Source organism: Megalobrama amblycephala, linkage group LG22 (assembly GCF_018812025.1).
Source record: "Megalobrama amblycephala isolate DHTTF-2021 linkage group LG22, ASM1881202v1, whole genome shotgun sequence".
Lineage (NCBI taxonomy): Eukaryota > Metazoa > Chordata > Actinopteri > Cypriniformes > Xenocyprididae > Megalobrama > Megalobrama amblycephala.
Genome location: NC_063065.1, coordinates 23,162,373 through 23,180,059, shown reverse-complemented (window position 1 = coordinate 23,180,059; position 17,687 = coordinate 23,162,373). Strand labels below are relative to the sequence as shown.

General features: G+C 44.1%; 1 protein-coding gene across 1 annotated transcript in view; it reads left to right on the top strand.

The window, feature by feature from the left end:
- The first annotated feature begins 5,381 nt into the window (after positions 1–5,381).
- Positions 5,382–17,687, top strand: part of LOC125258304 — a 725,453-nt gene continuing 713,147 nt past the window's right edge. Inside the window, 2 exon segments of the mRNA XM_048175205.1 lie at positions 5,382–6,840; positions 16,026–16,115. Coding sequence (XP_048031162.1) covers positions 5,528–6,840; positions 16,026–16,115 — 1,403 coding nt within the window. The 5' untranslated portion in view covers positions 5,382–5,527.

Sequence of the window (17,687 nt, the reverse complement as noted above, 5' to 3'; positions counted from 1 at the left end):
ACACAACACACACACACACACACACACACACACACACACGATCACAGTCCCCCTACAGATCAAAAAATGTACATAAAAAATGTATAGCTTATTGTTGTCTGTTTTTTACTAACATGAAAAATTAAATACAAAGATTATAAAGTTTCCTCAAAATGTTTTTGATGAAAGATAAATGTTTATATTAATATGGTTCCTACTATAAAGAACTAATACAGTAAAGCATTAAACTGAATCTGTTCTCTGTTATAGTTCAGCCCATCATGTTTTGGATTTGAACCAAAAAATTCAAAGTTCAAATCCTACAAGTTTCAGTCTATTAATGATTACCATTCTGCCCTTGTGCAAAGCTATATGTATTGTATTGTTATACGTTCACACACTGTAAAATCTGTTGCTCTTGTGACCGAGCGATACCCAAAGTTCGCACTTCATTCTGACTACGCCACCGGGGTTTTTATACCCACGGAAATAATTGAATACAGCAACACAAATTCGTTACCAATAGGTGGGTGAGTAGAGACACAGGCAAAGGATTACAAAGATGGGGCAGCTTTATTAAAGTGTACATCGGATGCAAAATTCACTTTTACAAGGTGTTTGGACATAAATGTGTGTTGGCATTGTGTCTACACAACCACCCTCTAATCATAAAAATCCACCCAGTGTTTTTTTTTTTTTCATCCCCACAAATCATAAGCACTTTGTCAGATCAAGCCATTCTCAGATTCATGGCAAAGTGACGTTATTTTGCATAGGCCCCTCCCACGACTCTTGACGGACACTGCCGTTTTAGCATAGACCACCCTGAGTGAGCTGTACACAGACAGTCCGCCATTGTTTCAACTCTGCACAGGTGTAGACAAGAATGCAGGAATTATATCCAACAGGAATTATATCCAACAACAAAACGACTGAGGCGTTTTGTTGTTGGATATAAGACGAGGCCACGAACCGTTACCATGATGATGAGGCAAGTCCCTTGCAAAGACAGCTGTTTGATCACGCCAACATCACAGCTTGTTCATTATCAAAATAATACAGTCGAACAAACATATATGTCGTCATTTCTATTTAGAACCTTCTCACTGTAATTCATAAGTTAAGTTTTGGTGTTCGTTTTAGAAGCCTAGGCTAAATAGTTTACCAATTTACATGTGAAAAATGTTCTTGAAAACTATTATACCGAGCAGCAGCCCCCCTATATTTATGATTAACACTCAAATGATTAATTAGTTAGAAACTAGTTGCTATGAATACAGGTGCCATCAGTTGTCTTCTTATAAATGACTTGTTTGTCATTGAGTCAGTGTTGCTGGTGCAAAATAGGCCCTTCGTTATCAAACACCAAGTAACTGAATTAGGATACAATTATTATTATGTTAAACATTAAACTGTTGGTTACATTAAAACTAACCTTCATTTGGGAGATCACAGGCATATGTGAATATTTGATATGTTAAAGATGAGGCACTTGTTGCACAATGCAGTAAGCTAGATCGATATTAGTCATGGTAAAACAAGGTACTCACGGTAAATCAAGAAAACGAGATTTAAACAAGAAGCTATATAACGTATACAACAGTTTTCTGTCGATGAATGAATCCAAACAGTTCCTCATATGTGTAATAAAACACATAATACTGTATATTAAAGCGTCTTTGATGTTTCCATGGTTTCTACAAAATAAAACCAGAAACCGAGGGTAATGCTGGTATGATGTCATTGATAGGCGATGCATGGACACAGCCTCTGTGTCCTGGTTAAAATAGGGATAATGCATTTGGGATAATGCAAGTACACAAGTCAACAAAATATATAACACTGTTCTAGTGGTTTTTGGATATTTAAAAATTCCTACATATTGTGCCTTTAACTGGTTCAACAAATAGATCAAACGGGCCAATTGATGGAAGGTTTGCGAAGAAATTTCATGCTCCCTTGTAAAAGTATTTTTTTAGTATTTTTAAAATACAAAAATACAGTAGTTTATTTTGATACATGGTCTGGCTGCTGTATTTTGTAGTTTATTTTGATACACTTAAAATTAAGGTATTTGGTATTTTATTTTAAAATACTTTTTGATGTATTTTTGCCCAACCCTGCTAACAAGTAATTTTCAAATGTATTTTAATCGTTTTTGAGCATAACTGCATAAATAAGAATGGTGAATTCAATGCAATATCTGCCAATACATGGAAGATAGGGGTGGGGTGAACAGTAGCTCATAATCATTTAAAGGGACATGCACCGAAACAGCTGGCTGTGAACAGAGCTGTTTTTGACAAGGTAAAAAGGGTGGGGTTTTTTTACACAACCATTCAGAAATTTTAATCAAATAATGTTATAGACTTTTCATGAAGACCCTAAAGAATCATACTAACTTGTGGAAAATCGGCATCTGGTGTCCCTTTAAACGTTAAAAACTCTCACATTATCTCACAAGGGCTCAATATTCACAGGTCACAAAAACAACAAACAAAAGACACTTTACAAAAACTACAATATGCAGAAACACTAAATAAAATTAAAAAAAAAATTAAGGGAGGAAGATGGCCTGCCATGACCCTCAATTCTCTCACTACACTTAATAAACCATAAACCAAATCACTCCAACCTATGAAGCACGGCACTCAGTGTGGACACCATTAAATGAGCAGCCAAACTCCTCCCCTTTTTTCTGTAAAATACAAAAGGAAATACAACACAACATCAACACCAATAATTAGCTGGTATTGATCAGCCTCAAATAAACAGTTCAAAAAACTAAAAAAAATAAAAAAAAATACAAAAACTAAATATATTCCAATCAATCAGTCACACTTTGTAACAAAGAATAACTAAAATTTAGACTGACAAAGAAAACATTACAATTAGTGTATACGAAAACAAACATTCACAATTCAAAACAAAAGCAAAGGATGAACAAACAAACAAACAAACAAACAAAAAAACAACATAAACCAGACCACGATCACCCACACACTCGAGGCACAAAGCAGTCAACGAATGGCCTTGCTTGACGCATGTGCACTCACTCCACATTGAGCAATAATCCGGGCCTGTAGTTACACACACATGCACGCACACAAACAAAACAAAGTTGACCGGATTGAAACTCAGGCAGCAGTGCGTTACATCACTAGACGTGCATTCCGTCACATTTTGTAGTTTATTTTGATACACTTAAAATTAAGGTATTTGGTATTTTATTTTAAAATACTTTTTGATGTATTTTTGCCCAACCCTGCTAACAAGTAATTTTCAAATGTATTTTAATCATTTTTGAGCATAACTGCATAAATAAGAATGGTGAATTCAATGCAATATCTGCCAATACATGGAAGATAGGGGTGGGGTGAACAGTAGCTCATAATCATTTAAAGGGACATGCACCGAAACAGCTGGCTGTGAACAGAGCTGTTTTTGACAAGGTAAAAAGGTTTTTTTTTTTTTACACAACCATTCAGAAATTAATCAAATTATGTTATAGACTTTTCATGAAGACCCTAAAGAATCATACTAACTTGTGAAAAATCGGCATCTGATGTCTCTTTAAACGTTAAAAACTGTCACATTATCTCACAAGGGCTCAATATTCACAGTTCACAAAAACAACAAACAAAAGACACTTTACAAAAACTACAATATGCAGAAACACAAAATAAAATAAAAAAAGTTTAAAGGAGGAAGATGGCCTGCCATGACCCTCAATTCTCTCACCACACTTAATAAACCATAAACCAAATCACTCCAACCTATGAAGCACGGCACTCAGTGTGGACACCATTAAATGAGCAGCCAAACTCCTCCCCTATTTTCTGTAAAATACAAAAGGAAATACAACAACACAACATCAACACCAATAATTAGCTGGTATTGATCAGCCTCAAATAAACAGTTCAAAAAACAAAACAAAAAAATTAAAAAAATACAAAAACTAAGTATATTCCAATCAATCAGTCACACTTTGTAAAAAGAATAACTAAAATTTAGACTGACAAAGAAAACATTACAATTAGTGTATACGAAAACAAACGTTCACAATTCAAAACAAAAACAAAGGATGAACAAACAAACAAAAAAACAACATAAACCAGACCACGATCACCCGCACACTCGAGGCACAAAGCGGTCAACGAATGGCCTTGCTTGACGCATGTGCACTCACTCCACAGTGAGCAATAATCTGGGCCTGTAGTTACACACACATGCACGCACACAAACAAAAAAAAAGTTGACCGGATTGAAACTCAGACAGGAGTGCGTTACATCACTAGACGTGCATTCCGTCGCATAATACAGCAATGAAACCCTTGGGCATGTAAATCAACCTGCCAAACAAAACAGCAGAATTACTAATAATAAAAAAACAAAAAAACAAAAAAAAAAACAAGCAACTGACTCTTGTCCAGACCAGGAGATGTCCACAGCGCAGTACTATGCATGGTCGCTGATCATAACATGCAGCTAGTTGTTCATCGATAAACTACACATAAAAACTTGGTGAATAAACATTCCCTAAAGAATCCTCCCTAAAACAGACGTACAAACTTGAAACTGGGGGCAGCCTACGCATAGTAGCATGAAGCAGGGATGGCACACCAAACATCATTCCATTCATAAATGGCGAAATACCGTATAGATGGGGCGGTATAGATGACAACACATCCCAGGTAACTAAAGCTCTCTCATTTTATACCATAACACTCCGGTCCTGATAGGTTCACTGTTTTTACATGACATCACCCAATGAACAACCAAGGGTAAACTTCACACTGCTACACTCTGCTACTCAGTTAATGACACAATTACAGTGTGCCTGATTCTTAATCCTCTTCATTCTGATTTAAGGTTAAATCTTCTATCCAGACCAGTTAAAAACAAAACTATGTACTCACCTGTGATTTGACCACAAGACTTTAATGAAAGCATAAATCCTGGTTTCAGATAAAATGCAGGACTTTTGTTGTTGCTGTTTAATTATAGGTGCTGCAATGCACATCACACATCACTCAAACACATGATTAATAATTTAAATATTTTGCAAATCTAAATTTTCTCATTTATTGCTATTTACTTCTCTAAATTGTATGAATAATGTTTAATCTGGTATTTTAATCTTACAGCGATGACTCTAAACTTGCTCAAGTCCTCAACACATTGAGATCAAATCTGAGAAAGAAGTTTGGGTGTTTGTATGAGGGAAAATCAACTCTCCTGAATGAGATCTATACAGAGCTCTACATCACAGAGAGTGAAAGTGGAGAGATCAGTAATGAACATGAGGTGAGACAGATTGAGACACAGTCCAGGAGAGCAGAAACAGAGGACACACCCGATCAAATGCAGTCACATCTTTAGACCTTTACCTGGACAAGACAAACACATCAGAACTGTGCTGACAAAGGGAGTCGCTGGCATTGGGAAAACAGTCTCTGTGCAGAAGTTCATCCTGGACTGGGCTGAAGGAAAAGAGAATCAGGACGTCCAGCTCATATTTCCACTTCCTTTCAGAGAGCTCAACTTGATGAAGGACAAAACACTCAGTCTTTCAGATCTTCTTCATGTCTTTTTCCCTGAAATAAAAGAAATTAAAGTATCCAGTGAAAAATATAAAGTGTTGTTCATCTTTGATGGCCTGGATGAGTATCATCTATCTCTGGATTTTCAGAGCGATGTGAGGCTGTGTGATGTGACTGAATCAGCCTCAGTGGATGTGCTGCTGACAAACCTCATTGCGGGGAATCTGCTTCCCTCTGCTCTCATCTGGATCACCTCCAGACCTGCAGCAGCTGATCTCATCCCCTCTGAGTGTGTCCATCGAGTGACAGAGGTACGAGGCTTCAGTGACAAACAGAAGGAGGAATACTTCAGGAAGAGAATCAGTGATCAGAGTCTGGTCGAAAGGATCATCTCACACCTGAAGTCATCAAGGAGCCACTTTATTATGTGTCACATCCCAGTATTCTGCTGGATCTCAGCCACTGTTCTAGAGAAGATATTGAGTGAAGCAGAGAGTGGAGAGATTCCTAAGACTCTCACTCAAATGTACACACATTTCCTGATCCTTCAGACCATTATTAAACATGAGACGGACTATGAGAAGAAAGTAAAAGATGTAGCCATGATTATCAAACTGGGGAAACTGGCCTTCCAACAACTTGTGAAAGGCAACCTGATCTTCTATGAGGAAGACCTGAGAGAGTGTGGCATTGATGTGACAGAAGAATCAGTGTACTCAGGATTGTGCACTCAGATCCTCAGAGAGGAGTTGGGCTTGTATCAGGGAAAAGTCTTTTGCTTTGTTCATCTGAGCATCCAGGAACATCTAGCAGCTTTATATGTGCATCTCTCCTTTATAAACAATAACATCAATGTATTTGACCAGATTACCAAACCAACTAATGGAGACAAAGTTTCACTATCTGATCTCCATCAGAGAGCAGTGGATGAGGCTATAGACAGTAAAAATGGGCAACTGGACCTTTTCCTTCGTTTCCTTCTGGGTCTGTCAGTGGAGTCTAATCAGAGTCTCTTACAAGAGCTAATGACACAGACAGGAAACAGCTCTCACAACAACAAGAAAACAGTTCACTACATTAAAGAAAAGATCAATGAGAATCCCTCTCCAGATAAATACATCAATCTGTTTCACTGTCTAAATGAACTGGGTGATCTTTCACTAGTGAACGAAGCTCAACTACATATGAGCTTTAGAGGATTACGAAATGTGAAACTCTCCTCATCTCAGTGGTCAGCTTTAGTGTTTGTGTTGTTGACCTCAGAGGAGGCAATGCATCAATTTAACCTGAACAGCTTAATTGGAGGTGGAATTTATAAGTAAGTAACACTGAGTACATTACTGTCTAAAATATTATGAACACAGACAAACAAGAAGCTGAGGAATCTGTAATCATGCAGATGTCACACAGAGTTTAATAGTTCATATTAAGTTTTTTCAGCATTGAGCATTGTAGCCAATCACAGACATGTCTGTTGAGCGTGTTTAAATCAGTGGGCAAAGATCGATTTCTGGGATATTGTACTTAATTTGTGGGTGCTTCACAAATGGAGGTTGTGTCTTAGTAAGGCTGCATATATCAGCTGCCACATCATCAAGCGCATCTCAATTTGAAATGTCCTTTGAAGGCAGCCTTTGTTTCGCATCCTTAATTCAGCTAATTTTGAAGGATGTACCAAATGTATCCTTCATGTCCTTTAAATACTATTTTATATTGCATTTTCTTGAACACATACACAGCAATGTACATCACATATCTGTAACAACACATAATGTACAAAAACAAAACAAATAAACAAACACTGGGGCTCATTTTACATAAAAAGTGCAATGGCACAAACCAACATTGGGTAATACAGTTTGTACTTTGAGAGTCAGAGTTAACAATAGATTGCATATAATAACCAAAAATATAAGCAATAAAGTAGGGTTAATATAGTGTCCATTAACGTATATTCTCATATGAATATATTGGCATGTAGTATACACATTGTCCCCTTGGAATTATAAGGTTCTAGCTGCATTCTGAGCAGTTTTGAGATATTAAGCTCCAAAGGTTTTGCGTTCCATATAGCAAAAACTATGGGGAACAAGTTTCTTTCAAACATGAAAATGACAGGGACCCTAAATGTATTCTAAGTATTAAATATCAGACTCCTCTCAAATTTGTAAATAGGGAATTTTGGAATGGGTTAAATGCAGATAGAACCTTTAGAAATACCTTTAGCTTGGAATTAAAAGGTTTAATCTGAAAAAAATAAAGAAATAAAAAAAATAATAATAATTGAACCAATAATTTAATAAACACAAACAGTTTACTTATAATTTGTTTTAAAACACAAAATTAGTGTTGTAACAATGTGTTGACATGCATGAGAAAGTTAGATTTAATGGTTTTTATGACATTTATTTCATATTTTAAATTAATATTTTTTTCTTGTTTAGGTTAAGCATAAAAGGCAGTGCTAAATAATTTGCCACATTATTCACCCACAATCCTTTGCACACATTCCAGTTGATAAAAAAGAACTGATGGAAAATGAGTTGGCACCGAGCTTATCTGAGTTCATTATGAAATGCAAGACAAAATTATGTTTTCAAAGTCATACATGTTATCTTTTGTTTTGGTGTAAATTAATCACTTAACTCCAGATATTAAACTTGTTAAAGCTGTTTTTATTTAATTTTATAAAACGGTTAGTTCCTGTCCTTGATTCTGATTGGTCAATAGCTGTGTTTTATTCACGATAAAACATGGCTATGACCGCTTCGCCCAATGGTTCTGTGTATCACTACACAACACCCTTAACAACCACTCTTTGCAACTGTAACGATTCGGGACTCAGGCAGGGGATCCAAATGCAACGTTTTATTAAAAGTGAGCGTGGTCGTACAGGCAGTGGTCAATAGGAACAAACACAGTGTCAGAGAGCAGGCAGAATCTTTGTCGTGAAGCAGGCAGTAAGATGTCAGGGCAACAGGCAGGGTGTCACAGTCCATAAACAAAGCAATAATCCAACAGGTAACAGGCAAAGATTCAACCACGATAAACAGACCAAGACGTTAACAGGAAGACAGACAGGGATAAACTCTCAGAAATGCAAACACAGGGTAAGGCAAGACTTCGCGATTGACATGAGGGAACAGACAGCTTAAATACACAAATCTGATGAGCTACACCTGTGAGGTAATCAGAGTCCAATCACGGGGCTTGTGGGAAGTGTAGTGCGAAAGTGCGTGGGTGTGTGTCAGTGATTGAATGATGAGGACCAGCTGGTCTGTGGATGTACAGAGTCCAGAGACAGGGATTGTGGGAAATGTAGTGAAGCAGTCCGTGTGTGTATGTGAGTGACTGTATGCTCAGTGGCAGGTGCAGGGTGTATGGGAAATGGAGTTCTGGTATGAATGAATAGTCCGGATTGGAGTGCCCTCTGGTGACTGTTATGGGTACTCTCTTCTGTGATCATGACAGCAACGTAAATTGTTTGTTCTCAGTTGATATTGTTCATTTAAGCATTTACTGTATTATGTAAAACTAGAAGAGTATTGTGAGAAAGAGAATGATCATCAGTCCTATGTTCATAATAAAAAATCAGTTTATTTGTCAGATGTATTATCTTGCCCTTTTAACACTTAAGGGGTTTTTCCCAGTGACTGACAGTGATAGTCAAAGCATTTGTCAGTTATGTCTTGTTCCGTGTTCACAACAATTAATTATTTTCAATGTAAAAGTCTTCGTTACTGACTAACACTTTCATAAAGACAGACAGTCTTTGCCGCCATCTAATGGCATAATAATGTAATGTCTCGGTTACGTATGTAACCCTCGTTCCCTGAAGGAGGGAACGGAGACGTTCGTCAGTAGTGACTGACGAATTGGGATATCGCTAGAGAGCCCTATCAGCTTCGAGTGAACTAAAACAAGCCAATGGAATTGCCGTGCGATATTTGCATAATGCGCACTGCCTCTGTCAGGTGTATATAAATAGGAAGCAGATGCTATCGTACTCTGTACTGACGTACATCTCTGTTTCCTCCTTCAGGGAACGAGGGTTACATACGTAACCGAGACGTTCCCTTTCAGTCGGTCACATTCGACGTACGTCAGTAGTGACCGACGAATTGGGATCCCAAATAAAGTGCCACAGTTACAAAACCCCTTCCAGTGCCCAGCGCAAGCTCTAGCCACCCGTCGCACCAATTGGGACGGTGAAGGGGGCGAGCTTTAAGCCGAGAGAGTCTACTGCTGTTACCAAAATACCCACTAAGTAAACTAGACTACACTGGGAAAGCGAACCCGTAGGGGACGCTGCAGAGGCCTCAACCTACCCTATGGGGAGGAATTTACATGGAGAATACACATATGGACTGGCCCGGGGGGCAGTACTCATATGGAGTCCCTGGGATGGCTCCACCTGGGTAGGGGGAGACTCATCTGACAGGTGACAGCAGAGCTAGCTCTGCTAAGGGAAAGACACGGACTCACTGTAGGGAGTTTGACCGTGGACAATTACAAATATGGGACCTCTCATGTAGAGGGATCGCAATATATGGAACTCAGCCAACAGACAACGTCAGTGACGGATGTTGGTCTGGCATCAGACACTCTGCAATGTCCGAGCCGAAGGGGGAGGTGGAGGAACTCGACAGGGTTCACCAAGCGGGGAATGCGACTGGAGTAAAAGGATGCACGTATCCGGCCCAGGGGGGCAGGAGTGGCATTGCAAGCCGACACTTAGAGCTGGTTCAACGCGTCTACTGGCTAGTGGAAGCGAGTACACGGGAAGATACCGGCTCTACGCATAGGCTATGGAATCTAGCGAACATGTTAGGTGTCGCCCAGCCCTCAGCTCTACAGATCTGTCAGCAAGGCGCCATGAGCCAGCGCCCAGAAAGAGGCCACTCCTCTGGTGGAGTGGGCTCTCAACCAGAAGCGGGCAAGGCATGCCCTGGGATTCGTACACCAAGGCGATGGCATCCACTATCCAGTGGGCCATCCTCTGCTTGGAGATAGCCTTTCCCTTCTGCTGGCCTCCGTAACAGACGAAGAGCTGATCTGAGGTCCTGATGTTTCGCATTCTGTCTACGTACACACGCAGAGCGCGGACGGGACAGAGCAAAGCTAGGGCTGGGTCTGCCTACTCCGAAGGCAGCGCTTGCAGGTTCACTACATGATCACTGAAGGGAGTGGTAGGAACCTTGGGCACATATCCATATTATAATTCTAGGCACGATTCGTCGACCGAAAATGCGTGCAGATCCCCTACCCTCTTAAGCGAAGCCAATGCAACCAGGAGGACGGTCTTAAGAGACAGTGCTTTTAACTCGACTGATTGCAAAGGTTCGAAGGGATGACCCCTGAGAGATGTAAGAACCAGGGAGAGATCCCAAGAGGGTATGGAGGAAGGGCGAAGCAGATTTAGTCCCCTCGCCTCCCTCAGGAACCTGACGATCAGACCGTGCTTCCCCAAGGACTTGCCATGAACTGCATGGTGATGTGTGGCGATAGTGGCAACCAACACTTTGAGGGTGGAGGGAGACAGCCTTCACTCCAGGCCCTCTTGCAGGAAGGAAAGCACAGATCTGACCGAGCATGATCGGGGGTCCTGTCGGTGAGAGGAGCACCATTCAACAAACAGGTTCCACTTCAACGCATAGAGGCTCCTCGTGGAAGGAGCTCTAGCTGAAGTGATGGTGTCTACGACTGCTTGCGGGAGATCACTCAGAACCTCCGCATCCTGTCCAGGGACCATACGTGGAGGTTCCACAGTGCCATAGGGTGCCCCATCTCTGAGTCAGGAGGTCCTTCCTCAGAGGAATCGGCCAGGGAGGGGCTGTCGTGAGGAGCATTAGGTCCAAAAACCAGGTCCGAGTGGGCCAGTATGGAGCAACTAACAAGACCTGCTCCTCGTCCTTCCTGACCTTGCACAGGAGCTGTGCGAGAAGGCTCACTGGGGGAAACATATATTTGCGTAGTGCCTGGACACCTGTTCGAGGGGCACTCCTGCCCGCAGGAACGAGGGGTCAGACCACCGGATGAGGGTGCGATGGTAGCTCGGTGTCACGGGGCCACGGAGCGTACTGCGCTGCCATGCCCATCTCGGGACCCGGCCGCGGAGCCAGTGTTGAAGCGGCCTCATATGGAGCAATCTGAGCAGCATGACCGTGGCTGCAGATGCCATATGCCCCAGGAGCCTCTGAAAGTCTTTCAGTGGGGCCGCTGTCCTGCGCTTGAGTGTACTCAGGCAGTTCAACACCGACTGGACGCGCTCCTCGGTGAGGCGCGCAGTCTGGGCGACCGAGTCTAGCTCGAGACCGAGATAAGAGATCCTCTGCCCGGGGGCGAGTTTGCTCTTGTCCCAGTCGACCCGAAGACCCAACCGGCTGAGGTGAGCTAGAACCATGTCCCTGTGTTCGCACAACTGCTCTCGCGAACTGGCCAGGATCAACCAGTCGTCGAGGTAGTTGAGGATGCGAACGCCCTGTTCCTTAAGGGGAACAAAGGCCGCCTCCGCAATCTTCGTAAAGACGCGGGGTGACAGGGCCAGCCCGAAGGGCAACGCAAACCGTAGGAAGGGTCTGTGACGAGGCAAAATCGAGACATAAAAGTACGCGTCCTTCAGGTCGATCGCTGCAAACCAATCCTGGGGACGGACGCATTCGAGAATGCACTTCTGCGTGAGCATCTTGAACGGCAGCCTGTGAAGGTACTGGTTCAAGACGCGCAGATCCAGGATTGGCCGTAGCCCACCGCCCTTTTTGGGTACAATGAAGTAGGGGCTGTAAAACCCCGACTTCATATCAGCTGGAGCGACCGGCTCAATTGCATCCTTCGCCAGGAGGACAGCAATCTCCACCCAGAGAACAGGTGCGTTGTCCAGTGACACGTTAGTGTAGTGGACACCCCTGAAAACCGGGGGACGCCGGGCGAACTGAATTGCATAGCCGAGTCTGATAGTACGAATGAGCCAGCAGGACCAAAGGCACCACAGATGTACCGGGGGTGGGGCAGCGAGGCAGAGTACGGGGACCCGACTCGGACGGCATGGAAATGGCCCGGAGTGTGATCAGACTCTGTGAGGTAGCAGTGCGTATGGGAGACGGCACACGGGGCGCGGCCTGCACCATCACACTGGCACCTGCTGGCGAAGTGAAATGGGGCTGAGAGTGGCAAGGCGGGGCCTCGCACGCTGACAGCCGCAAGCAGAGTACGGGGACCCGACTCAGACAGCATGGTTGCGGCCCAGAGTGTGGTCAGACTCTGCAAGGTAGCAGTGTGAATGGGAGACGGCACATGGAGTGTGGCCTGAACCATCACACAGGACCCTGCTGGCGAAGTGAGAGGGGGCTGAGAGTGGTGAGGTGGGGCCTTGCACACTGCCAGCCACACCCTCTTGGGACCTGGAGGATCAGATAACAGTTCTACTTCGTGGGTACTCCGGAGAGCCAGCGGTGGAACAGACCAAAATTCTCCACCCGGCCCTCCTCCGGGGAGGGAGCGATGCGAGCGTCACCCCCCGAAGAACTGTTTACCTCAGCTCCAGGTCGCCATTTCTCCAGGACCATTTCTCACTTGCCAACTGGGTTGGCTGCGCTGAGCGGACTGGGTTTTAGGCGAGCTTGTGAGATGAGAGCATCGAGAAAGCATTCTTTGACGACGGCACACCTCTGCAAGACTGGCTAGGGGACCACCATTGTGGACATTGTCTGGCCAGGGGCCTGCGCTATGACTTGCACATCCGGGCTAAAGACAGGGAGCGGGGCAAGGTGAGCACGTGTCACACGATGCCCCCAGGGGCCCGGGAAGCACGGTTGTTAAGTCTGAATCTGATTCAGCATGAGCACCTCACAACCGTGGAACGCTCAGCCTCATCTTCATGTCCAGAGCCCAACAACCCTCTCTCTAATGTAGCAGTCGACATCTGATCCTCTGCTGGAGTGATGACTAGACACTAGGTCCCCCATGAGAAGGACCAGCAATCCACCCAGAAGCTACCAGCCATGTGGGATAGTGAACGTGGCCGTCTAACTGGACGACACACGGCACACTGGGCGCCAACGTGCCCATGTTGTTATTAAACATGAACCACCCACGAACACAGTCACAACATTTGTGATGCACTAGAGGAGTGGGGGGCCCACTGAGAATGGCTCGGCGGGTATTGCCCCACTGTGATCCTCTGGTCACCCAGGCTTATTCGCCAAAGTAGTACTTTTCTGTTTCAGAAAAATAAACTAGATCAGGGAATAAGTGAGGGGACTCCACCTCAATTAGGGCACTCGAGTCAAGTCAAGTCAAGTCACCTTTATTTATATAGCGCTTTTTACAATGCAGATTGTATCAAAGCAGCTTTATATTGATAACTGGTACATCATTTTTGCTGCACAGCAGCTCTTCAAGAATAGTGTCAATGCAGGCAGATCAAAGCACTGTTGAATAAATGTCAAGAATACTGTTGAATATCAAATGTCAAGTCAAATGTCAAGTGTCCCCAACTAAGCAAGCCAAAGGCGACAGTGGCAAGGAACCCAAACTCCAACAGGTGACATCAGGTGGCAAACAAGTGGCAAATAGGTGTTAAAATGGAGAAAATAAAAAAACCTTGGGAGAAACCAGGCTTAGTCGGGGGGCCAGTTCTCCTCTGGCGAACAGTGCTTTGTTACGAATCAGGTTGCTATCATAAATCTGATAGGATCGCAACATTCAAAGTATTTATTTCAGTTCCATCCAGTTGAGGATCGTATTCATTACGCCAGTATGGATGGTTTGTTGAGCTGTGTCGTGTCGATGAGGCCTTCACAGTGGATGATCTAGTCGACTCGATCTCTGCTGATACTTCAGGGCTGCGTTGAGGTCGCATCCAATTGAGGATCGTATTCATCACGCCGGTATGGTATTCGAGTCTCGACCGTGCATCTAGAGCACTGGACAACGCGCTTGGTTGCCATGGCAATCCGCGCTGTCAGCCGGCAGCTCGATGGCACACGGCACGCTGAGCGTTCAAGCCCTTACGAGAAAGGCGAGACGAACAGCATTCCGACGTGGGCATACTCTCACAAGAGAGTATGAACCACCCACAAACACAGTCTCAGCACGCTAAGCAGACATGAGAGAAAGTGATTGTGGCCATCAGTGAGGATAGGAAACAACCACCTCCAGAAACGCACAGACAGAATGACGTCTTGAAAAAGACGCAGTGTCTGTCTGTGAAGCTCTTTTAGAAGCTGTTGTTCTTTGTGCCGAAGCACACAGGGAACAGCCGCGATGTGACTGCAGGTACACTTTTCACTCCCTGAGTCACATACACAGAGGAACCGGCCCAAATCGCAAACCAAACGGGGCAAATAATGCTGTGAAAACAGCAGTTGAGAGCTGTATAACAGCTCGGAAAGCTCACTCTGGGAAAGCTCGCGACCTCGCTGTACGGTGCCATAATGCCAGCACTGTAGAACGAAAGCTCTTCAAAGGCTTGAGAAGTCACTCTCAGTCTAATAGCAGGAACGCACAGGTTGGCTCTGAAGCGAAAGACAGAGTGCGATTGCGTCTGCTTCCTATTTATATACACCTGACGGAGGTGGTGCGCATTATGCAAATATCGCACGCCAATTCCATTGGCTTGTTTTAGTTTACTCAAAGCTGATAGGGCTCTCTAGCGATATCCCAATTCGTCGGTCACTACTGACATACGTCGAACATGACTGACTGAAAGGAAACTTCTGTTGCTGACACAGTCAGCCATAACTGTGTCATTACTCCGCTTCATGTTGTGCCTAAAAACACCTTTCAGCCGTGACTTATTCACGATACAGCACAGCCTCTCGTACCTTATTGCTTTTACGAAAAACATTTGAGGGTATTTATGGAGGTATTCAATGTATTATTTACTTATAACACTAATTATTATTATTATTATTATTATTATTATTAGGGATGCACTGATACCATTTTTTAAGGACTGAGTACGAGTACCGATACTTTTTTTCTAGTACTCATTTATTAATTTCTCTCTCTCCCTCTCTTTTTTTTTTCACCTAAACGTTTACGTCCACTTAAGCCATAACCGACTGTATTTACTTGAGATATTCCACACACGATGGACATTTTGACAACTATGTGTGGGTAACCATTCAGGCGCGAGGAGAACCGATCGCGCACAAGAAAGAGAGAGAGCGCGTGTGCGAGAGAGAGCTCTTTTGGTCTGTGTCATTCAGTGTGAATCCGCTTATCCCACCTTCACTAATCAATAACGAATTGGGATTTGAAAGCATGCAGTTTGCAATGTGTGGTATTTCCACACCTCTGATGCTGACATTGTTTTTGCTACTGCCGTCGGTGTCTCTGTGCACAGAAAATTCTGTCAGTTACGTCACGTGAGGTATTGGTCTTTGGTATCGGGGGTATTGTTACGATTACGAGTACATGAGCTTGGTATCGGTGCATCCCTAATTATTATTATCATCATTATTAACATTAATAATTAACTTTTTATTTATTTTCAAATAGTGATGCATCTGTCACCCTGAAAGCACAAAATACAGCAGATGAAGTTCTTCAGAAGCTGCTGCCTGTGGTTACAGCTACTAGATCAGCTGAGTAAGTAACACTGAGAACACTTTTTTTTTTAACTTAAAAATGATAAATGAATGGTTTAACACTAGAACCGCCAGGAGACGCTATATACCTAAAACCGCCATGCAGGTAAATTTTTCCCGTGCACATTACACCTGTTTTTATATGGCTAAAGAACATATTGTTTCACAGTATTCAGGGTGCGAACTACGGGGGAGCTAGGGGGAGCTCGGCTCCACTTAATAAGTCATGGGCTCCCTGAAAATGTGATTTGTGAAATTTTGGGGTTCTCAAAAAATATTGACAATGTGTTATTTTGACGTGCATTTTCAGTTTTGTGTTATATGATCATCGTGGAATGGCTCTATTGCGTCCTTCACCAGTAGGACCACGATTTCTAGACGCAAAACATGGGCATTGACAGCCTTCACTGAAGTGAGGTGGACGCCCCTGAACTTGGGGGGATGCCAGGCGAACTGAATCACATATCTGAGCCTGATGGTCCGAATGAGCCAGCGAGATGGACTGGGGAGCACTAACCAGACTTGCAGAAACCCATACAAGTGGGATCAAAGGGACTGTAGGTATACCACCAGTGGGGCAGCGAGGTGGAATGCAGGGACATGCCTCGGGAGGCTCTCTTTGCGAGGTGGCCCGAAACGGGGTCAGAGTGAGTTGTGCAACACCTACCTGGTTCCACGGTTGAACAGAGGGTGCAGGAGAGGCTTTGGTTGCCTTCTCAATCCACACACTGCTGCCCACTGGCAATAGAAGAGGGGGATGAGAGGAGAGGTTCTTGCCCTCCCACTACTCTCCGAGCCCTCTTCGGACCTGGAGATGAAGGAAACTGCTCTTTTTTTGAGAATTTGGGTACCACTGGCTGTTGAACCAGCCGCGGAACAGAAACAAAATGAAACAAAGGATTTACACCAGCCCTCCTCTGGGGGAAGGAGTGGTGTGGTCACCATCTCCTGAAGAGCAGTCCAATCCATCTCCGGGTCGCCCGTCCTAGGGCCTCTTGCTCTTGGCTTTACCACCCTTCTTGGCAGGGGCCTGGATGGGCTGGGTACCCTGTTTGCGACTGGCTCCATGGTGCCACTTGGATGGAGGCTGCTGTTGTGGCATGGGAGCGGGGGCAGCCGCAGGGGGGCACCCTCGACACAAAGCAGGCTGAGGTGCTGTGGGCGGCGGATGGGTGGACGCAGCAGCTGACCGCCATGGCAGGATGTGATTGATGGCCTCAGACTGCTTCCTTACAGCCAAGAACTGCTGGGCAAAGTTCTCGACTGTGTTGCCGAAGAGGCTGGTCTGGGTCACAGGGGAATTAAGGAACTTGATTTTGTCGGTATCCCTCATGTCGGCCAGACACAGCCAGAGATGGCGTTCTTGGACCACCATAGTGGACATCACACGACCCACTGACCGCGCCATAACCTTAACCATAAGGTCCATCGCAACACAAACTTCCTGGAGAACTTGTGGATTGTGACCACACTTGTGCTCAACAATGCCATGGCTTGTAGGGCAGAAGTGGCTTCCCCACAGGCCTGGTAAGCCTTGCCGGTAAGATCCGACGAGTGCTTACAGGCCCGGGAA